Genomic DNA, 20,782 nt, shown 5'->3' on the forward strand with positions numbered 1-20,782 from the left:
TTGAGAAAGCACAAATATAATACACTGAGTTTTCTTCTGAGTTCAGCATTGAGGCATTAATTTATAATATTAACACAGAGATGATTTCAAAGAATAATGAGGAGGAATATACTTCCTATATGGCATTCAGCATTACCTCCTCTGAGCTTCTATTTTTACCCTCAATGTTGCCATCTCATTTCCTCTAATCAAACGATGTCCAGGAGGGCCTTTTTGGCCACAATTCTCTTTTCCTGTAACAATATTCCTTTCTCCTTTTTCTGAGAAGTCAGGATAAAGAAAAAAACCAGAGTAGGGATTCTCAATGAAGGCTAACGAGAAGTGCTGAGGTACTAAGGGCTAAATTGTGTCCCCCCCAAATTTGTGTTCTGTCCTAAATCCCACCACCCTGAATGTGACTGTATTTGGAGAAAGAGCCATTAAAGAAGTAATTAAGGGTTAAATGAGGTCATATGTGTGGGCCCAATTCCAATCTGACTGATGTCCTTATAAGAGAAAATTTGGACACAAAAAGAGATACCAGAGATGCATAGGCAGAGGAAAGACCATATGAGGACACAGCAAGAAGGAAGCTATCTGCAAGCCAAGTAGAGAAGGGCCTCAAAAGAAAACCAACCTGTTAACACCTTGATCTTGGACTTACAGCCTCTAGAACTATGAGAAAATAAATTCCTGTTAAGCCACCTGGTCTGTGGTATTTTGTTATGGCAGCTTTAGCAAACTAATATAGTAGAGTGAGGAGAAATGAGACCTCTGGTTAAAAATCACTGATAATCAAAATTTCACATTTGAGAAATACATGCTAAAGGGAATATGCTATGTCAATCCTAGAGCTCTGGACCTTTTCAGACTCTGCACAATAATCTATGCTGTTTGATGTACTATCCCAGTTCTTGAGGGAAAAACAATTAATCGTAAGGTGTCCTCCCGTTATATTTTTAAAGAAAAATATATAGTTAAGATGATGGTTCAGAAAGATATTCGATTAGCTACATAAAGAAGTTAATGTTTTTTTAGGCCTGTTTTGTAGTACTATAGCATGATTAATAATTGTGGTATGCTTTCCTATCAATTTGAAGGCATAAAATAGTGCTTTTCTGACTAAAAATACAGTGACAATTTTTTAAGTGTAATTTGAGTCATCAACCAAATAAAACGTTAGACTATAATTACATAAGATCTAAATTTGGCTCTATTACACAAGCATATGCAGACTTATAGAATTCTAGGGTCATATTGGAATAGTATGCCTTACCCAGACCCTTTATAACTTCTCACTTTGCATGTCAAAGTCTTTTAAGAACTTGACCCTCTGACATTTGAGGTGTAAAAATTAGTAAGCAAAGTGGCTACTATAAAGCTAATAACCACAGTCCTGCAGAACTGGAAGGAATCATAAGAGATCATTTAGGTCAGCAGTTTCAAATCTTTTTTTTTAAAGCAGCAGAATCCTTTTTTCCAGAAGAATCTTAGGGAAAATGTCAGTAAAAGTAAAGCAGATAAATGTGGAGCTTCTCTGCTGTGAAGTGTGGGAAGAACTAGGGAGAAGTGAGCACTCACTGTCTTGCCACCATGGTTTCCTTTCTACCACCTTCTGGTTATCCCTCTGTAAGCCATATTCCAGAGACCAATGCAAAAACTGGAAATTATTGAACTAGCACAACTTTTTATTTTATAGATGGGCAAAGTAAGGCACAGAGAAGGGAGATGTCCTGCCCAAGAGTACATGGTTTATCAGCCTCTGAAGTGAGACCACACATAATTCTCAGCATTGTGAGCCGCTATCTTTTTTAGTAAACTATACTATCCAGTTAAAAAGCATATATAAAAATTTAACTGTTTAATTACATTAAAGTATAATGTACTCATGAGGTAGATTTTAAAAACGACATTTTTCAACAGGTAACTCTAGCATCATTCAGATAAATTTCACTTAAACTTTAGCCATACCAGTGCTTCCAACTCGAGATGAAGACTCTTCTTTTTAGAGTTTAACCTGACGATTTCTTCCTGTTCTCTATTCCTTTGATTGAGAAGCTCTTGTCTACGAATTCTCTCCCACTCTAAACGACGTTGTCTTTCAAGTTCCTGTTTTGCTGCCTGAAAATAATGAATTAAAGTTAATTTTTAAATGAACAATTTTGTATCATTCAAAAACTGACAGCTCATCCATAAAAAAAAAATCTTGCCATTTGTGACAAGATGGATGGACCTAGAAGGTATTATGCTAAACAAAATAAGTCAGACAGAAAAAGACAAATACCATATGATTTCATTTACATGTGGAATCTAAAAAACAAAACAAATGAACAAACAAAACAAAGACAGATACAGGAAACAAATTGGTAGCTGTCAGAGGGGGGAGAGTTTGGGGGATGGGTGGAATATGCGAAGGAGATTAAGAAGGACAAACTTTATATGATGATAGATGGTAACTAGACCTGTGATCATTTTGTAATGCATGTAAATCTTGAATCACTATGACGTACACCTGAAACAAATTAGATATTACACGCCAATGATACTTTAATAAAAAAAACAAAAACTGATAGGATGACAAAGATAAAAGTGAGACAGCAATGAGCACTTACTGGGTTTGAGTGTCTAAGGGTAACTGGGCAAATGTAGTTTTATCAATGGGCCTAAATTAAAGACTTCCACAAAAGTGACCTCATCCACCAGACTTTTAGACTGATTCACAAGACCTTCTTGTTGCAGTTACTTTTCTCTTAAATAAACAAAAGGCTGATTTCATAAATATAAATGTTAAAAGAAATAACTGCAGCTGTATTCTGGTACCAGGGAAGAAAAACTTCTGTTCATATTAATCCAGTGCCACTATAATTTACTGTTCTCCATCCCCGGCCCTTTAAAACACAACAGTTTTCCTATGGACCCCAGAGAACACTATTCATCCCAATGACCCACACAAGCCCAGAGTCTTGATTCCTCTCTAGACCTTTGATTCTCACTCTCATCTTTCTACCTCCCCAATTCCTTGGTATCTTACTCTGGATCCCAAGCTTACATCTGTTTAATGACCTGATCAAACTGACTCCTTCCTCTGGCTCACTGACCTTAGCTCTTCATTTAACTCAGCTTTGCAATCGATCCTCCTTTGAGATGTCACCTGCAGACATGACATGCTTTTCTTTACCACTAGTTTTTTTTAGAGCACTGGCTCTAAAAAACCCTCACAAGCAAAATTCAGATATGTATAAAATAAGTAAGAATAAATGATACAGAGAAAAAGGTACACCAAAAACAATTTTTTATCAAATGAAATGTAGCCACTTATTAAATGTAATGATGTAATGACTTTCTTAGGAAATAAAATAACTTAAAAGTAACCTCTCGTCTTTCTATCTCTTTTCTCCTTTCTTCCTCCTGTTGTCTCTCCAATTCTCTCTGTTTTTCCAGGCGTTTTTCTAATTCAAGTTGTTTCTTCCATTCTTGCTCTTGTAATTCTCTCTGTTTTCGTTCCCACTCCTCCTTTTCTTTCTGGGCTTTACGTTCTGCCTCCCTCTGTTGCTGCTCCATCAGGGCTTGGCGTCGCTTCTCCAGCTCCATGTTCCCTCGTTCATAGTTCGCTTTCCACTTGTCTTCAAAAGTAACTAAATAAGGTATGTTATCAGCATGCTCACACATTAAGAGCCTACAGAATTCAGTTTCAACATACTCATGGCTTGTGACCATTTCAGTGCTATCACTCTGGATACTTCTCCTAAGGGTAATTTTAACTCAAATGTAAATAGTAAAATATTTACACTCTCCTTACATTCAGTTTTAGAAAACAAATTTCTAAGTTTGAATCCACCCAAGAGAGAAATAATTTTACTATTCCTGCCAGTAAAAACACTTTTTGACATTTTTTCTCGGCATTTTCTTCAAAGACAACCAAAGCTGGGTAGTTATATATCTGTTTTATTTAATATGTATCATCAACTTTTTTTTCATTAATTTTTTAATATTTTAAAATATCTACACATGTACTTTTTCAACATATATTTAAAGCTAACGATCTCATCATAAAGTGGGAGAAACACTTTTAACTAGGAAAACCAATACATATACTTTTTGCCAAACACATACTGTCACCTCTTCTTACTCTCTCAATTTTGACGATCTTAATTTTATTGATGTCAAAATCCATCCCATTCATTAAATAGTTTCTCATATAGCATATAAAATAATGAGAATGTAAAAATTCCAAACATTTATTTGCATTTCAAAGTAAAATTGAAGAGAACTCACTATAAACTTAGATACTCAATGTTACCTGGTAATTTTTTCTGAGGCTCCTCTTCTTGAATTTTCTGATATGATGGCAGAGTTCCATTAATGGAATCAATTTGCTTTCCTCCCCTAAGAAATGCAAACAACAAACAAATTTAGCATTATTCAGTCTAGGAATTTTTTGATTATACTACATAGACTACCCATGACTCGAGCAATTTAATATTTAGAATAGAGTATTAAAGTATGGTCTGCTGTTACAATGTACAGTACTATATGGCTTATCAAGCCACAAAGATCTGTATTCAAATCATGGTTCAGCCAATGCTTGTAATTTTATACTGAATCTCTTTAGTCATTGGTTTCTTTATCTGTAACACAGTAAAAACACATCTATTTCTAATATTTACTTCTTCCCAGTGTAATTCACTAAATAACAATATTGAATGTCAGTATAAAAGTTTAACTCTCCATTAAACTAGAAGAAAACCCAAAGAAATAATCACGTCTGCCAAGAGATCAAATCCACCCTTCTTCACCTCCAGAGGCACTCACCTAAAAGATGGAGGAACAAGTTCAGGAGGCAAAGTCAGAGGCAATGGCTGTCCAGCTTTAGCCATGTCAGTGAGGTGCATGGCAAGGATAAACTCTTCAGCTTTTAGCTGTCCATCACCATCAATGTCAGCCAGAGTCCTAAAGAAAATATGAAAAGTCACAACTTAGAAAGTCTATTTGGAGTAAAATATTTTCAGAAGAGTTCAATTTTTTTATTTTTAAAATAAGAATAATAATAGTAAAATAGCTAGGATAAGATATTTTAGTGAAATGTAAATCAATACAAAAAAGTGAGCTAATTTTTACTCTTAATTTTGTACCACAAAAGAGAGGGAAGAAACTTGGAAATAGAAAGAGAAATATTCCTTTTATAAAAGTAGCTTGTCCTAGTTCATGGCTAATTCAGCTACCAAATCACATTTAGCTCTACATTAAAAATGCAATATTCTCTAATTCTTCATAGAAGGCATTATATAAAAGCAAGCTAGTTTTACCTGTAAAATAACTGAATGACAAATTCTCAAGGATAATAGTTTGCATTTTTATTTGGTTTCAAAGTTACATTAACTTTCAAATGACTGCTTTTACAAAATATCTTTGAGTCATGAACTTACAGAAACAATATTTTTCTTATAAGAGGATATATAGTTAAAAATCATAATTAATGAACAAACTCACCAAATAGTAGCTAGCTGAGTTTGAGAAAGATTTGACTGAAGAAGGGCATTTCTGGCTTGAAAACCTGATTGAGTAGGAAAACCGTAAAACAAACAAAAAAGAAAATTCTTTAACCTCTGTAATGTCATGCAAACCTAAATAAGTATACCTGAAAATAACACTGCTGTTATATTGAACACTGAACCTTAGTTTCTACTATGTGCCAGGCACTCAGCATTCAGTAGTAATCAAAACAAACACATTCCCTGCCCCCAAGGAGTTTAAAAATAGAATTAGTGGAGCCAAATGCTTCCCTGCTCCTTTCAGAAGATAACAGTAAACAAGTGATTGACACGAAGGACTGAGCCACCGGTACAGAGTATTAGGGGCCAAGTTCCAGGGCCTTCTTGTATACCTAATAAAATGAAACAGCTTCCTTAGCATTTTCAGATATCCTCTTATCTCTCTGATCATTCCTTTGTCTCTATTCTTCCTCTTCTAAAGGACTTATGTTGGCATTCCCAGGATCTGTCCTGGGCACACTTTTTTGTGTATTTACATCCATTTCTATGACTTTAAATAACACCAAGAGGCTGAAGATTCCCAAATGTACCTCTCCTCTAAGTTTAGACTTCTGTATGTAACTACTTGTGTATTTCACAAGCATCTCAAACCAAAGTATAAAATTACTCTCTCAATCCCCATCCATACCCCTCTCTTCCTAATCTTCACCCAAACCATTCTCCCTCAGTCCTCCCCTATCTATGAATGGGAAGTGGCTCAAGCCAGAAATCAGAAAGTCACCCTTGATCCCTCCCTGTCCTGTATACTCACATCCAACATCAAGTCCTACAATTCAACATAATTGCATGTCTGGGTCTTTCTCACCCCTTACATTACAATTCAATGTCACCTTCTCAGAAAGGCCTTCTCTGTCCACCCTATCATTCAATATACTTCCTGCTTATTCCCTTCATATCTCATATCACAATTTGTAATGTAACATTTACTTGTTTCCCCTATTATGCTAAGTTCTACGAAGACAAAAACTCTGACTGCTTTATTCACTAATGTATACTCCATGCCTGGTATATAGATGCTTAATAAGTAATAAATAAAGTTGTAATAGAAAGTTATTCTTTATCTAAGGTTGTAACACAATAGCGTCTGACGATAATAAAAGCTAACATTCACTGAATGCTTACTATGTAAATTGTTCACTTTTCTCTCCCTCAGTGAGAAAACAAAAATGTTTCTGTAATAGGCTTCTTGATCTGCAATAAATATATTCCGGAATAGAAAATTCCTGTATGCTTCAGAGGAGCATTCACTCCTGACAAGGAGCTAGTCTGTGGCTTTCTGACCGTGGATAAAATCCATGTGGCTTCTCTAAGGGAAGGTTTCTAGTCAGTAAAGCAGGTGCTGCACCTCCCACTCTGAGGTGACCAAGCCATGAGTATCAGGAGAGTCAGACCCTACTCTGGGTTCAGCCTGAGTCAGGGCCAGTCCAAATAACTTTGCACAGAAGATATCGGTACATCTGCCAGCTCTTACTCGGCAACAGCTCCCACTAAAGGCAGCACAAAGCAGCTAAATCCAATGCTTCACTGAGCTTTGAACATAGAGGTCTGGATCTGTGTTCAGATCCAGTACATAGCTGTAATCAAAGCTACGTATACTATATAGAACGAATACAAATATACTACATATTATCACATACAATTAACTGTTTATATTATATAACTTTTTAAATATAAACTTTTAAAATGTTTATATTATAAAATATTTTTTATTCTTTTTTCAAAATATGGCCATTTAGTAGAAATCACCCAAGGAAAAAAACACTGGAAAGAGCTCATAGCCTCACCCAACTAATTACTCCTCAGTAGATTTCACATAGGAAGTGAATTTTGAGGATGTTTTTGTGTTAAAGGGAGGATTCTTCTAATAAAGAGAAACAGAAGACTACTTGAATTCTGAGAAAAGTTTCAATAACTAATGTTTCAGCTCTTGAACAGAGACAACAGAGCAGATCCCTTAGCATTATGTGATAAAGCAAAAAGGAGGAAGAAGGGGAAGAATGTAAAAGCATACTGGTGGAAGGCTTAAATGTCTGCATGCGAAGTCTGAATACAAAGGGCTAAAGAGAGCCAGTAGAGTACTTCACTAAGAAAAGCTCACTTGAACATGTTCACTGTTGGTCTGCCAATCCTTAGAATATCCTATTTCCTGTGCCTATAATGCCAGCCCCTCCATTCTCTACCTGGTAGTCTATTTATCCCCTAAGATCCAGATTAAATGTCATCTCCTCTGTGAAACCCTTTCTTATATCCTCAGTTAGTCACTCTCTCATCTATATTAATCACCACACTTTTCAATTACTAATCAAATTATGTGATTATGTGATCTAATACTATGGCTCTTCAAAAACATGGGCCATGTTTTCCTCCTCTGAATTCCAGTGCTTCACAGAGTACCCAGAAGATACATGATGGAGGAAATATTTGAGTCAATGAATTAACCTAAATCACAATTGAGAATTAGGGGAAAGAGAAGAGGAAGAATATAAGGGAAAAATCAGATTACCAACATTCACTGAACAAAGCATAACATGTAAGTGTAGGTGAGCCCCATCCCCATATACCTGGGACTCAGGCTCGGTTTCAGGACACCAGAAACAGCTTCTCTTTTCAAAGAAAATCAATCCTTCCCTTAACTGTAGATATAGAGCCTTACTTTGCAGGTCTAAGAATAACATTCTCTATAAATAACACAATACACAACCTTCATACAATGTGGCATATACAAGTAAAGTAACGAGATCATTTCCTTCCTACTCCAGAACAAACCCACCACTGTTTACACTGTATGTTTGTAGTACAGACGTAAGTGTACTAATCTTAAGTGTACCGCTTGATGAGTTTTTACACAGGGATGCACACATGCAACCAGAACCCATATCAAGATACAAAATATTTCCAGCACCCTGGAAGGTTTGTGCATGGCCCCCTCCCAACAAAGTAACTCTACTACTCAGATTTATATCACCACCACTCAGGCTTCCTGTTCTCCAGCTTCATATAAATGAATTAAACAGTATGAATCTTTTGTGCCAGGCTTCTTTCATTCAATACAGTATCTACGAAATGCATCCATGTTGTTGCAAGTATTGGTAGTTCATTCATATTTATTGCTGTAAAGCATTCTATTATAGAAATATACCATAATTTATTTATCTATTCTCCTGTTGATGGACATTAAGCCTGTTTCTTTTTTAAATGTTTTAAATGAATTTCCCATGAACATTTTTGTACATTTCATTTTAGTCCACTTTTGTTAGTACGAAAAAAGAAACTTCTTTAATGCAAAATGTAGGGTCCAAAGAAGTTAATTTTTTCAAAGAATAGGAATTGTGACTTTACATTAATCTCAAGTATGTTTGAATACCATACTTCACAAAATCTAAGATGCCACTGATTATAAGTTACACCATCCTTTTATGTAACGCTAAGAAAGAAAAGAACACTGCCAATAAAACCATGACACAACGTTAACACATCACCGATGGTTAACACACATCTCAAATCTCGGAGAGGTTAAAATGTAAAAAAACAAAAAACAGTTACTTAAAAATATAGCATATCTTATTTCATATAACTTGATAAAATTACAGAAAATTTTAGTTATTATGTGATACATATAAAATAGTGTAAGTTATAAAATGTAATAATAAAAGTCACCCACGAACCCAACTTAAAAACAGGATCACTAAATCTTTTGAAGTTATTTGTGTTCCCTGACATAACTCCATGCCTCCAGAAGAAATAACTACTATCCTGAATTGTGTGCATAATTACCTTTAAAAAAAAAAAAAAAAGATTTTATCACATAGGTATGTATCTTTAAAGAAAATGTTCCACATTTTTGCTTATCCAATCAATTCTTAAAACCTTATTGCTCCGCTGACCCACTGCACAACTAGAGACCCCATACTCCTATTTCACAGATTACTTTTCATTCTCCAAACATGTTATGTACTTTTTGCTCTTAAGGATTCTTCTCTATCACCCTCGAATTGCCCTCACCTTCGATCTCCACCTGTCCAAATCCTAACTCATTCTTTCACGATAGTGCCTAAATGTTCCCTTCTTATATTTTATCTGACCTCGTCAGTATTATCTCCTCTTCTATGTTCCCTACCACTTTAAATCGCCATTATTTTTAAATACCTATTTCACTCTGCCTAAATTGAAATTTGTTGCTGAATAAAGAGAGGAAAAAGTTGGAAGGTGGGAACTCTACTTGACTATTACTCTTTGTTTATATGCCCTTCACTATTTCTCAATTAGCAAAGTTTGGATATTTGTTCTAGCATGGACTCAAATATCCTATGAGGATCTAAAGTCAAATTTTATGGCTACATTTGGGTTGGAACATTAAAGGATAAACTATGCTCACATGAAGTTTTAGGAAGGGCAAGCAGAGAAAGACCTGAAGAAGAAGGAAACTAAGTCCCACATACTCTCTCTTGTCATGTGAGGTTCTCTACTCACTGCATTGGAAGATGAAGTTATAAAAAGAGGGAGGTCTTTTTATAAAAAGTTCGGTGTATATCTGCATGCCCTATTTGACTGTAAGAACTTTGAAGAAAGCAATCAAGTTGTATCCATCTTTGAACTCACACAACTCACATTATTTGTATTTATCTGATGCTTGCTAAATTTTCTGGACGTTAAAATTTTAGATGACCTACAAAGTACCAATTCAAACAAAACAAAAGTTCTTCAATAAAAGTCCATATGAAAAAAACTCCAACTCTCTCACATTCTTAAGCACCATATGCCACTTACCTGAGAGGTATCCACTCATGCTTTTGTCAAGACTGTTAAATTTTTGCCGATATTTTAATCTTGAAGGCTGAGGAACTGCCCACTCTGTGGTCCCAGTCTTGGGCGAGTTCCCTGGGAGTGAAGCAGTTGAGGAAGTTGAACTATAACAAAATTTGTTTTAAAATTTTGTTACTAAATAAAATACATTTAGTTAAACTTTAAAAGGCAGAGACATTAAGAATCATACCTTCTTTTCTACAACAGTGCTTTTGTATTTGATACTGAAAAAAATTCAAGCAATTATTCTTATTCTTAAGAAAGCAAATAACATGAACTATAGAACTACTATACATCAAGAACCTATCACGTGCCAGGCCCCATATTGTGCTAGACCTTTACAAACGTTACTTCTAATCCTCATGATAAACTTAAAAGGTATTACTATCCCATCTTTTAGATGGGCAAAACATGGCTCCGTGATGTTAAGAAAACAAAGGTCAAACAATCAGTGAGTATTTAAGCTACGTTTGGGTTATTGCTTTGAAGAGTATTATTGTGAGATGATTGGATAAAGAAGATGTGGTGGTGCATATGTATAATGGAATATTACTCAGCCATAAAAAAGAATGAAATCTTGCCATCTGCAACAACATGGATGGACCTAGAGGCTATTATGCTAAGTGAAATAAGTCAGAGAAAGACAAATACCACATAATTTCACTTATTATGTGAAATCTAAAAAACAAAATAAACGAACAAACAAAACAGAACTCATAGATATGGAGAACAAACTGATGGTTGCCAGGTGGAAAGGGGGGTTGAGGGACTGGGTGAAAAAGGTGAAGGGATTAACAAGGACAAATTTGCAGTTATAAAATGGTCATAGAGATGTAAAGTACAGTCAAAAATATTGTAATAATGATGTACTGTGTTGGGAGCTGCTGGACTTGTCGGGGGAATCACTTTGTAAGTTGTGTAAATATCTGGCCACTATGCTGTACACCTGAAACTAATATAATATTGAATGTTAAATTTTTTAATTAAAAAAGAATATTATTGCAATTTATATAAGAGGTGATGAATTAACACTGATGCTTTTTTGCTTTGTGAAACTAAAAGATACTCAATCAGCAGAATTTGCTCAAGAAAGAAATTAATAATGTATAATGATTATGAGATGTTTTAAGAAATATATACATTTCTTTAAAGGAAAAATATATGGCTCTGGGCAAAAAAGATGACTGATTAAAAATATAGGAGAATATTTTTAGTTTACATGAGATATTTTTTTCAAAAGTAAAATACCACAGGCATTTCATATTTCTAAAAAATAAAAGAATTATTTGATTTGAGTTGTAAATAGTAAATTTACATTAAGTATTTATTTATATTTGGCCATTATAAAGTAAAACCTGGAAAGTTCTGAGCTTTAACAAAAGTCAATTATTTAATATTCTTTACTGAAAGCATAGAAAGTTGGAAGTTTTAAGCATTCATACCTACTAGATCCTAAATCAATCAAAGACTGGGCTTTCTGTATACTAGCACCACCAAATCCTCCCATCATCAGACTGTAAGATGACGTATGAGGCAATGCTAAAAAAAAAAAAAAAAAGAAAAAAGAAAAAAGAAAAATGAAAAAGGTTCACACTACACAATATCACAAATTATGAAGGAAATTTGTACATGAACATAACAGTTTCTTTCTTCATATGAAATACTGACTCATTAGGCATAAAGTACTTACTTGAAGACGAATAAGGAATGGATAAAGGCTGAATGAGACTGGTAGTTCCATTTGGTAATGATGAAGTACTAACAGAAGGCACAAGGGGAGCAGGCATCATTAAGGAAGGAAGCGTGGTCCCTGAAGTTGCAGAGGACAAAGGTGTTGCTAAAGGTGTGACTGAAGGCAATGGTTGAGGAATGGACAGGTTGGGCATGCTTCCCATTCCTAAAGATAGACATTTTCTAGTATTAGTAATCAATTATAAAACAAATGCCAGAAAACAAGTTTATAATACAATGAGCAGACCCTATATTTAAAGGAACACCATGGGCAAACTATCTGGTCTTAAAGAATTCACAAAAGCAGCTTTGACCCAGCAGTGAGAGCGGTAAGCTACTGCTTTTTAATATCAATATTCTGACCAGTGTGAACTAAAGAAATGCCTGCTAAGGAGTTAAAATTTCTCTTCTAGCATCATGAACATACTAGGCAGCCTTTTCCAATTAAATATTAGTATCCTCAAAGAGAGAATGTATTAATGGATTTTGTGTGCTGATGATATAGTGCTATTTAATTAACACAAACTCTCCTCCCCCTCCTTCCTCCATCCATGCCTCCCTCCCTCTCCCTCTCTCCTTCAACCCGGTCCCTCTGATCCCTCTTACCCACAACCCGCCAAAGAAACAAAATGACGACTCATTCACTTAAGAACTGCAGAATACTAAGTATACTATATAGTTACATGGTGATTTGGTATTTATCTCTAGAGTTCACTGTAATAGTGAAAGAAATTAGTATTTTAAGATCTAATATCTGGACTGTAGGATATCTAATTGAATGAGCACTTCTCACATATAATTAATAAGAAACTGGCTAATCAAAATTAATAGAAAACTGGTTATCTCTGAAGAATATGTAAATAAATTAGCACAAAATTCTCAACTTGTACCCTAAAATTAGCTGGCTAATTAACCTTTACGTTAAAGAAATTTCTATTTATGTATATAGTTTTAAATTACCTCCTGAATTAAACCACTTCATGTGAGTTTAAAACTGTTCATATCTGTTCTGTTACAAAAGGCATAGAGGTAACTAATTAACAATAGTATTTAGGATCAGTTATTAATGAGGGAGATCATATAATTTATCATCCATTGGGAATTATATAAGGGAACACTAACTAGTCTAGATGTCAGGACAACAGACATAAATGAGAGCTGTTCCTGGAAAACTGGGACACATGGACGCCCTAGCTATAACAGCAAATTTAATATTTCTTATCTCAGATAGGAAAATTAACTCAGAGTCTGGGAATTGTCATTTTATGCTGACAAATCTTTTTCTAATTCCCAAATGCTATGCCTAGGAATCAAGTTTAACTATCAAATGCAGATAATTAAATTAATAAATATATACCAAAACGAGCAGATATTAACGGAGAGAACATAGGAGGTTGTTTCATAATAGGAGGGAGAACCATGGGCAACTGTTGGCCTTGCAGCTTTAGTTTGATGAGTTTCATAGCTATGGAGAACTCTTGCTGATCCATCTTTCCATCCTTGTTCAGGTCTGATAAAGCCCTAAAAAGGCAATGAGGTGGGTAGATTATATGTAGGGTCAACATTATATTTGAGGATGATGATAAAATAAAAACAATGACATAGCATTCACACACAGATCATCAATTAGTTGTGTGTGTATCTCAAAAAGCTAAAACTTGTACATTAAGAATACTGACCAGAGAGAGCATCTACTAAAACTCTAAGTTTATTTAGAATCTAGAGATCTCTGGGATGAATTATACCAGTGTAAATAGAAAATTATTCAAGAGTATAATCATGCCAAACTTATTCATTTGTTCAAATATTTATTAAATGCTTGCTATGTGCCTGGCACTTTGCCAACCATGGGAATATTCCAAGTGGAAAGAAAAATGGGGTAGGGGTTGGAATTTACTGTAAATACCTTAAAAAACAAAACCCTAGATATTTTAAAGAACAATTTCTTTATGGTAAGGGCAGGGGCAAGAATAATTTTGGTTTATAGATGATGAAATAAATGAAACTACAAAATAACAGAAAAAAGATTTGAGACTGCCAATTTGTAAAGAAGTGTTTTCTGATGAAAATGTGTACATCTCTTTCCTTAGAAATTCTAAGGAAATTAGAAATTTGTCCTACACAACAAAACCTCAATTGATTTGCAGTCATTTATTCAATAAAATTTATTTTCTAAAAAACTGAAGAAATATTCTTAATAACAGACAATAAGTAAAAACAACTTTATGTTAAACTGTATTAAAAACAAAACAAAACCAAACCAGACTATCAGAAATTTAAGTTCATCTACAAAAGAACACATTTTACCATATTTCAGCTAAAACAGGAGCTGGCAGGCCTGACTGTAAGAAAAATGTACGTGCTTGATCACCTGAAGGCAATAAAAACAAAAATCAAGCAGCATATTAGTAAATAGAATTACTCCAACGCTTCTGAATAATTAATAATAATAATAATAATAATAATGGGCAATAATGTTATTGATTTATTATTTTAATTCCAATCAAAAAATTTAAACAGAAATACACATAAAAATTATTTACAATACTTTAATAAGACTTAGATGTTCTAAAACAAAAAAAAAAAGTCACAACTGGTTATACACATTAATCAGTGATAAAAGATTATATTATTCATCTTAGTTTTTCCACAATAATTTAAGGTCGTATTTGATAATATTCCTATTTAATAAAATTTATAGTTGAAAACACTGTTCCCCTAGAAGAGTTCTAAATAAAAAATACCAGGTGTTGGAAGAGAAAGCCCTCCATGAGCCTCTCACAATCCTATATATTCGGCTGTGTATGCCAAGAACGCAAGATCCTAACTGCTCTCTACCTGGGTCATTTTTCAGAACTGGGTTTGCAGTGGGCTATCTTGAGGGACTGGGTAGTGTTTTCCTCTGGGACAAAGAATAAGTCTGCTTACTATTTGCTAAAAAATGGTGGGTTCCCTCAAGCTCAGTGTTCTTCTCCTATAACACAACCACTGCATGTGTAGCATCTTTCTAGGATCTCTGCAGGGTCCCTGCATGACTTAGGGGACAAGAGAGGCTGACAAAAACATGCCAATGCTCATGCTGCTAGCTGTGTTGTTAGTAATAAAGTCCTCTATCTCTGACGTAGGAATCTCAGGTCTTCTGCTGGCATCCATGAGCCAGTAACAGACTAAGTTATTAACCTGTTAAATGGGATAATCAAATCCCAACCTTGACATCAGGTAAGGTAGTTATAATTACAGAAGTGCAAATAACATTAAACTACAATGGTTAAGAGGATGGATCCCAAAGCCAGCCTTAAAGGTTTCAAACGGGGAGTAAGGAGTTAGGGTAAAACGAGTCAAATACATGGTGACAGAAAGAAATCTAACTATGGGCAGTGAACACACAATGCAATATATATACATATGACTTATTGTTGAACTGTACACTTGAAACATTGGATTTTGTTAATCGATGTCACCATAAATTAAAAAGAAAAAAGTTTCAAAGGTCCTATCAACACTAACCCTCTTTGTGATCTTAGGCAAGTTACAGAACATGTTTAAATTTCAGTTTCACCATCTGTAAATAAATATAGACTATAACAGTAGCTATAGTCTACTTATAGGGTTGCTGTGAAGGTTAAATAAAATAATGCATTTAGCAGAGTATCCGAAACAGTACAGATCTGGTAAACATTAGCCATTATATTTAATTATTTAAATAAAACACTGCTACAGCGTTCCTGGCCAGAAACCCGCCCCTCCCTTTGGGGTAAACTATCTTATCTCCTTATCTCCTAAATTTCATAGAGCTACAGCCTTACTTAGAGGCGGTCTCCTTCTAAAATGTACTTTCAATAAATCTTACTTTTTCTCCAAAAAAAAAAATTTTTTTTTAAATAAATAAATCAAATAAAAATAAATAAAACACTAAGATGCTTTGGTATAGGAAGAAAAAGTTTCATTTATAGAAAAAAAAGTTGAAAGACAAACCTAAATTAATCCCCCTTTGTTTCTGGAGGCCTTTTTGAAAAACAAGGACTAGCATCAACTATCAATGCTTGGTGTGGCCTCTCAAATACAGAGAACTAAGTATTACGAAGACAGATTCCAGAGAAAAAAAATTCTAAAAATTTTAAATGAAATGGATCTAACATATTTCTATTACATTCTGGTAAAATTGAACTTTGCACGAGTAACGGGTACAACATATTAAGAGCACATTAATAAATTTGCTTGGGGAAGAGTCTCAATTACCTGAAATTTTTCTAGATATGATGTTAAAAGTGAAACTGGACAATTAAACTGAATTTCTTGACTATCATTTAGGATCAGGAAAAGACAGTCCATATGCCAAATCCAAAACAACAAATTAAGATGGTTCCAGGTAAAATATGAAAGCCCTGTTTTAAAAATTCTAGAATTCTGATTGATATGAATTTTATCATTTATTTCTTTATTAAATGCATTGGGGTAACATTGGTTAATAAATTATATAAATTTCAGGTGTACAACTGTATAATACGACATCTGTATATCTATTGTATGCTCACCACGTAGAGCCTAGTCTCCTTCCATTACCATATATCGATCCCCTTTACCCTCTTCATCTATCCCCCAACCCCTGTTCCCCTTTGGTAACCGCCAATCTGTTGCCTGTATGCATGAGTTTTTTTGTTTCTTCTGTTTGTTCATTGCTGCTTTTTGTTTTATATCCACATATGAATGGTATCATAAGCTTCTTGTCTCAAGGTCCAGTCATGTTGTCGCAAATGGCAATATTTCATCTTGATATGAATTTTATCAATGATACAAATTTGACGGCAGTTGAATTAAAACTAATTTTAAGATATTACATGGAAAGGAGCATAATTCATAAATAAAATATAAACACAAACCTGTTATGTAACCTCCTGATGGTTTGAGGTTATCAAACTGCTTGTCATGCTTAGTCCGTTCTTCAGAGGTAATAGCCCACATATTTGGCCCTCCTAAAACATAAATGGAAGACAAATTATATTCTACATATGAGAACGCTTAAAATATACAACTATAAAATGTAAATATGAATCACAAGAGTCCATTTAATGACATTTTTCAATACCTGAGTGACACAAACAGTAAAGCTCTATCATAACCATATAAAGCCTAAGGCTTTTCACTCATCCAATTAACATCTATTGAACAATTACTGTATACCACTTGCTAGAAATGGGCAACAAGATAAATACTGGTAATTAAAAAAATGAATAAAATATTATTCCCATCTTTGAGGAACTCTTACTCTAGAAAACAACTACCAGCATTTACAGTGTTATACTAGGAAGCACCCTAAGCAGAAATATACACAAAGCTGTGCTAACACTGAGTAAGAAGCAACAAGGATGAGATACTAGGAAAGGTAAGACTGAGGCAGAGCCCTGAAGCTTGGCTTAAATTGTCACGTGAAGAGACGGGATAAGGGGATTTCACATAAAAAAGGCATAGCATGAGAAGTCAAGGAAGTACACTAAGTAGACTAACAGCGAAAGCACCAGGTGAGTGTGACAAGATGGTAAGAAACAGGTAGGAGAGATTAATTATGAAGGGTCCTCAACAGTCTGACCTTCGCTTTGGAAGTTATGGAGAGCTATCTAGTACTTTTTAAAATAACCTTCTTTATTTGGACTAATTTTAGAACTACACAAAAAGTTGCAAAAGATCGTAGGGAGTTCTTATATACCCACTCCGTTAACAGTTTACATAAACATAGTACATTTGTCAAAACAAATTAACACTGGTATACTACTACTAGCTAAACTAAAAACCTCCACCAGCCAGACTAGTAAATCCCAACAAAATTAGCTGGTAAACCTCAACAAAATTGGACTCTGGGTACTGGCGACGACACAAATCTTTGTGACTGAGGATTCTGCCAATTGGAGTCTTTGGCAAAGGGAAGCGGCCTCCACCTGGAGATGCCACTTGCAGTTTAAATGTTTGACCCATGGACAGCTAATGATTCTTCAGCCTGATAGTCCCATTTTTGGAGTAGGCCAACTGGAATTTCACAATTAACCAAGTGAGAAGGACTCTAAAAGCCTTGCTTGTCAAATAGAAATGGTATATTCAAGAACACAGACAGCCTGGATCCAATGATATCCTGGCTTTACACTAAAGAGTGGCATGGCAGCTAGCTTTCCGAGGAGAAACTTTATTTCTACTCCACTGTCTGAAGCAAAACTACTGAATTAGTGAGGCTCCCTGAAATCCCTGGGCCTGGTTCAGTAATGGTTCAGGAAAGCTGATGCTCACGGAGTCCATTGGGCTGCCATGCCTGTTCAGCCTCAGAGCTATGCAGAACTGAAAGGAGACATGGTCAATCTGTTCAGTAGGCAGAATGGATTTTGGGGCTGCTGCCAATGGCCCAGCTGTTTAGTCTGCCACTTGGAAAATAACAACTGACAGATTAAAGACACCCTCTTTAGGGCTGCAAACCAAAAACAAATTTTAATTGTTAATTGAATGGTCTAGGTCACTAATGTAGCCACTCATGGTAAGGGCCTATTCTCTGATTTAGACTGAAATCAAGTTGCTGATTAAGTCCCACTCCATGTTTGTGATGCAGAAGACACAACTGCATGCTGGACCTGTGATTCCTGTTTGGGTGTGGGTGTGCATGGGTGTGTGTGTGGGGGGAAAGCTGCAGAGGTCTCACCGCACAGGGCATCACCCCCTTTGGCTCTTGGCAGATTGACTACATAGTACCTTTGACCCCTCACTCTGGCTACTGCTGGCGCCTCAAACTATTGATACTTTTTCAGGTTACCAATCAACCATGATGTCCACCTATTGTGGCCCTTGAAACTAATCTGTGTCACGGTTTCAGCTTTCTGGACCATTTGCAATATGACTTTGATGTATCATTTACCACAAAAGCTGCTCAACAATGCACTGATGTCAGACTCTACTTCCATCACCTCTTCCTGGTCCACACTCCTTACAGTGAGACAGTTTAGCCACTGAATGAGCTGTCCCCAGAAAGGGATCATCATCACTTCTTAGCTGTTTCCTGGCTAATGATGAGGGCTAAAAGAGTGGCGGGTAATAGGGGATATATAGACCTATTATGAAAATTCAGGATTCTACCCTGACCATTGCTGAACAGGACAAATCTTTCTTTCTTTGAACAGCAACTGCAGGTAGGCCTGGTTGGTACATCCTCCAGCTCCAGGAAGCTCAGATAAAAAGGGACCTAGAGGATTCAAAGTTAATGCTGCTTATGTATAGAAAAATGTCCTTGTCCTTCTTGCGTCTAACCCTTCTGGATCACAGTGACGTTATAGCCAAATGAGACACCTAGATTTTGTGGTGGTGGAAAGCAACAACCAGGCATCTGAGGAGAGAACACCTTAGACACCCGAGAGGTAAAAGAGTGAGAGAGGCATTAAAACAACATTTTCTTTTTCAGAACTGCTTCCTGGAGCCTTCTTCCCCAAGGAAAAAGGCACTGCTGCAGTTCTCCTAAACTGCTAGAAGTACCTGAAATTTAACTGACTACTGAGTCTGCCACGCCTCCACCCCCCCTACCCCCCACCGCCCCCAAGCACTGGCACCCACCAGATGCCCTGACTACTGTTTGATCCTGATCCACACTCAGCCTTGGGCAGGCCTTGTGCACCTGGGCCCCAGGGGTGCAGATTTCTCTGTGTTCCTGCCCCTCCACCCTGTGGCATCCAAAATCCTTCTTGTGTCTGTAGTTGGCCTTGGGAAGGACTGTCCTACTTCTGCCCTAGCAGTAGTAGGAGCAATATTTATGCTTGGCATTAGTATAGAATCTTAGGCCTAAGAAGGTTTCCTTCCCCTCCCTCTGTAGTAGAGGTTTTTCTTCTACGCTTACCCCAACAGTATGTCTTTGCTGACTCCCTTCCCAGTGACCCCTAGCGGCTTAAGGCTTTTGCTTAACAGGAAAAATGGATTCAAAGAAATGCATGCTATTTTGCGCCTGTCCTCCTACAGCTGTCTGCGACACAGAGGTGGGGTCTCTTCCTGTTCTCCTGCATAGCCCCCAGTCTTTCCAGTGAGCACGCAGTTGATGTCCACAGGAAACAGCTTGAGAGAAAGTATAAATTCCTCTTTGTCTGTGGCCCCTAGTTATTCCAGACTGACATGCTAGCCCTCACTTGTTTTTTGGTATTCACTAGAATTTAAACTGATTTCTGTAACATCATTTTACATTTTACAAATTTTACACTTCTGTAAAATCCCCCACTTTACTCAGAACACTGTTTGCATCCATCAAGTCTGAGACTGAATTCTGAGGAAAGCTGCTCCAGCTGCATTGGTGGAGTCATGGATGCCCTTCAACTTGCCATCAGTTCCATGTTCACTCGGGACTCAGCCCCTTTATCAGAGCTCTTCTGAAAACCTCAATCTGTTTTCTCACTGGACACAAACCTCCTATGCTTATTCTGAATCCAATCTACTCTGCTCCGTAATTTCTGGAAACTGTTTCAAAGTTTCTAGTATACTGATGGTGCCTTCTCTATCTCCTAAAGCTATCTCAGGTGAAAATCAAAACATTTTCTTTGACAATTAAAATGGGATCCAGAGAAGGAAAAGAAAAAAATATGAATTTAAATCACTATCTTGAAACAAGACTTAGTGCTGTTTTTGAGTACACATCACAAGAGAAACAACAAAGTAGGTCCAGGAAAAAAAAAGAATTTTTTTTTTTTTAAGACAAGCTACCAACT

General features: G+C 35.9%; 1 protein-coding gene across 1 annotated transcript in view; it reads right to left on the bottom strand.

Annotated features, from left to right (window-relative positions):
- ITSN2 (intersectin 2) overlaps positions 1–20,782 on the bottom strand; it is a 113,555-nt gene that overhangs the window by 57,629 nt on the left and 35,144 nt on the right. Inside the window, 11 exon segments of the mRNA XM_025045670.1 lie at positions 1,951–2,100; positions 3,352–3,614; positions 4,280–4,365; positions 4,792–4,929; positions 5,470–5,533; positions 10,299–10,438; positions 11,777–11,873; positions 12,025–12,231; positions 13,423–13,586; positions 14,373–14,436; positions 16,946–17,038. Coding sequence (XP_024901438.1) covers positions 1,951–2,100; positions 3,352–3,614; positions 4,280–4,365; positions 4,792–4,929; positions 5,470–5,533; positions 10,299–10,438; positions 11,777–11,873; positions 12,025–12,231; positions 13,423–13,586; positions 14,373–14,436; positions 16,946–17,038 — 1,466 coding nt within the window.

The sequence above is a fragment of the Pteropus alecto genome, unplaced genomic scaffold, assembly GCF_000325575.1.
Source record: "Pteropus alecto unplaced genomic scaffold, ASM32557v1 scaffold61, whole genome shotgun sequence".
Lineage (NCBI taxonomy): Eukaryota > Metazoa > Chordata > Mammalia > Chiroptera > Pteropodidae > Pteropus > Pteropus alecto.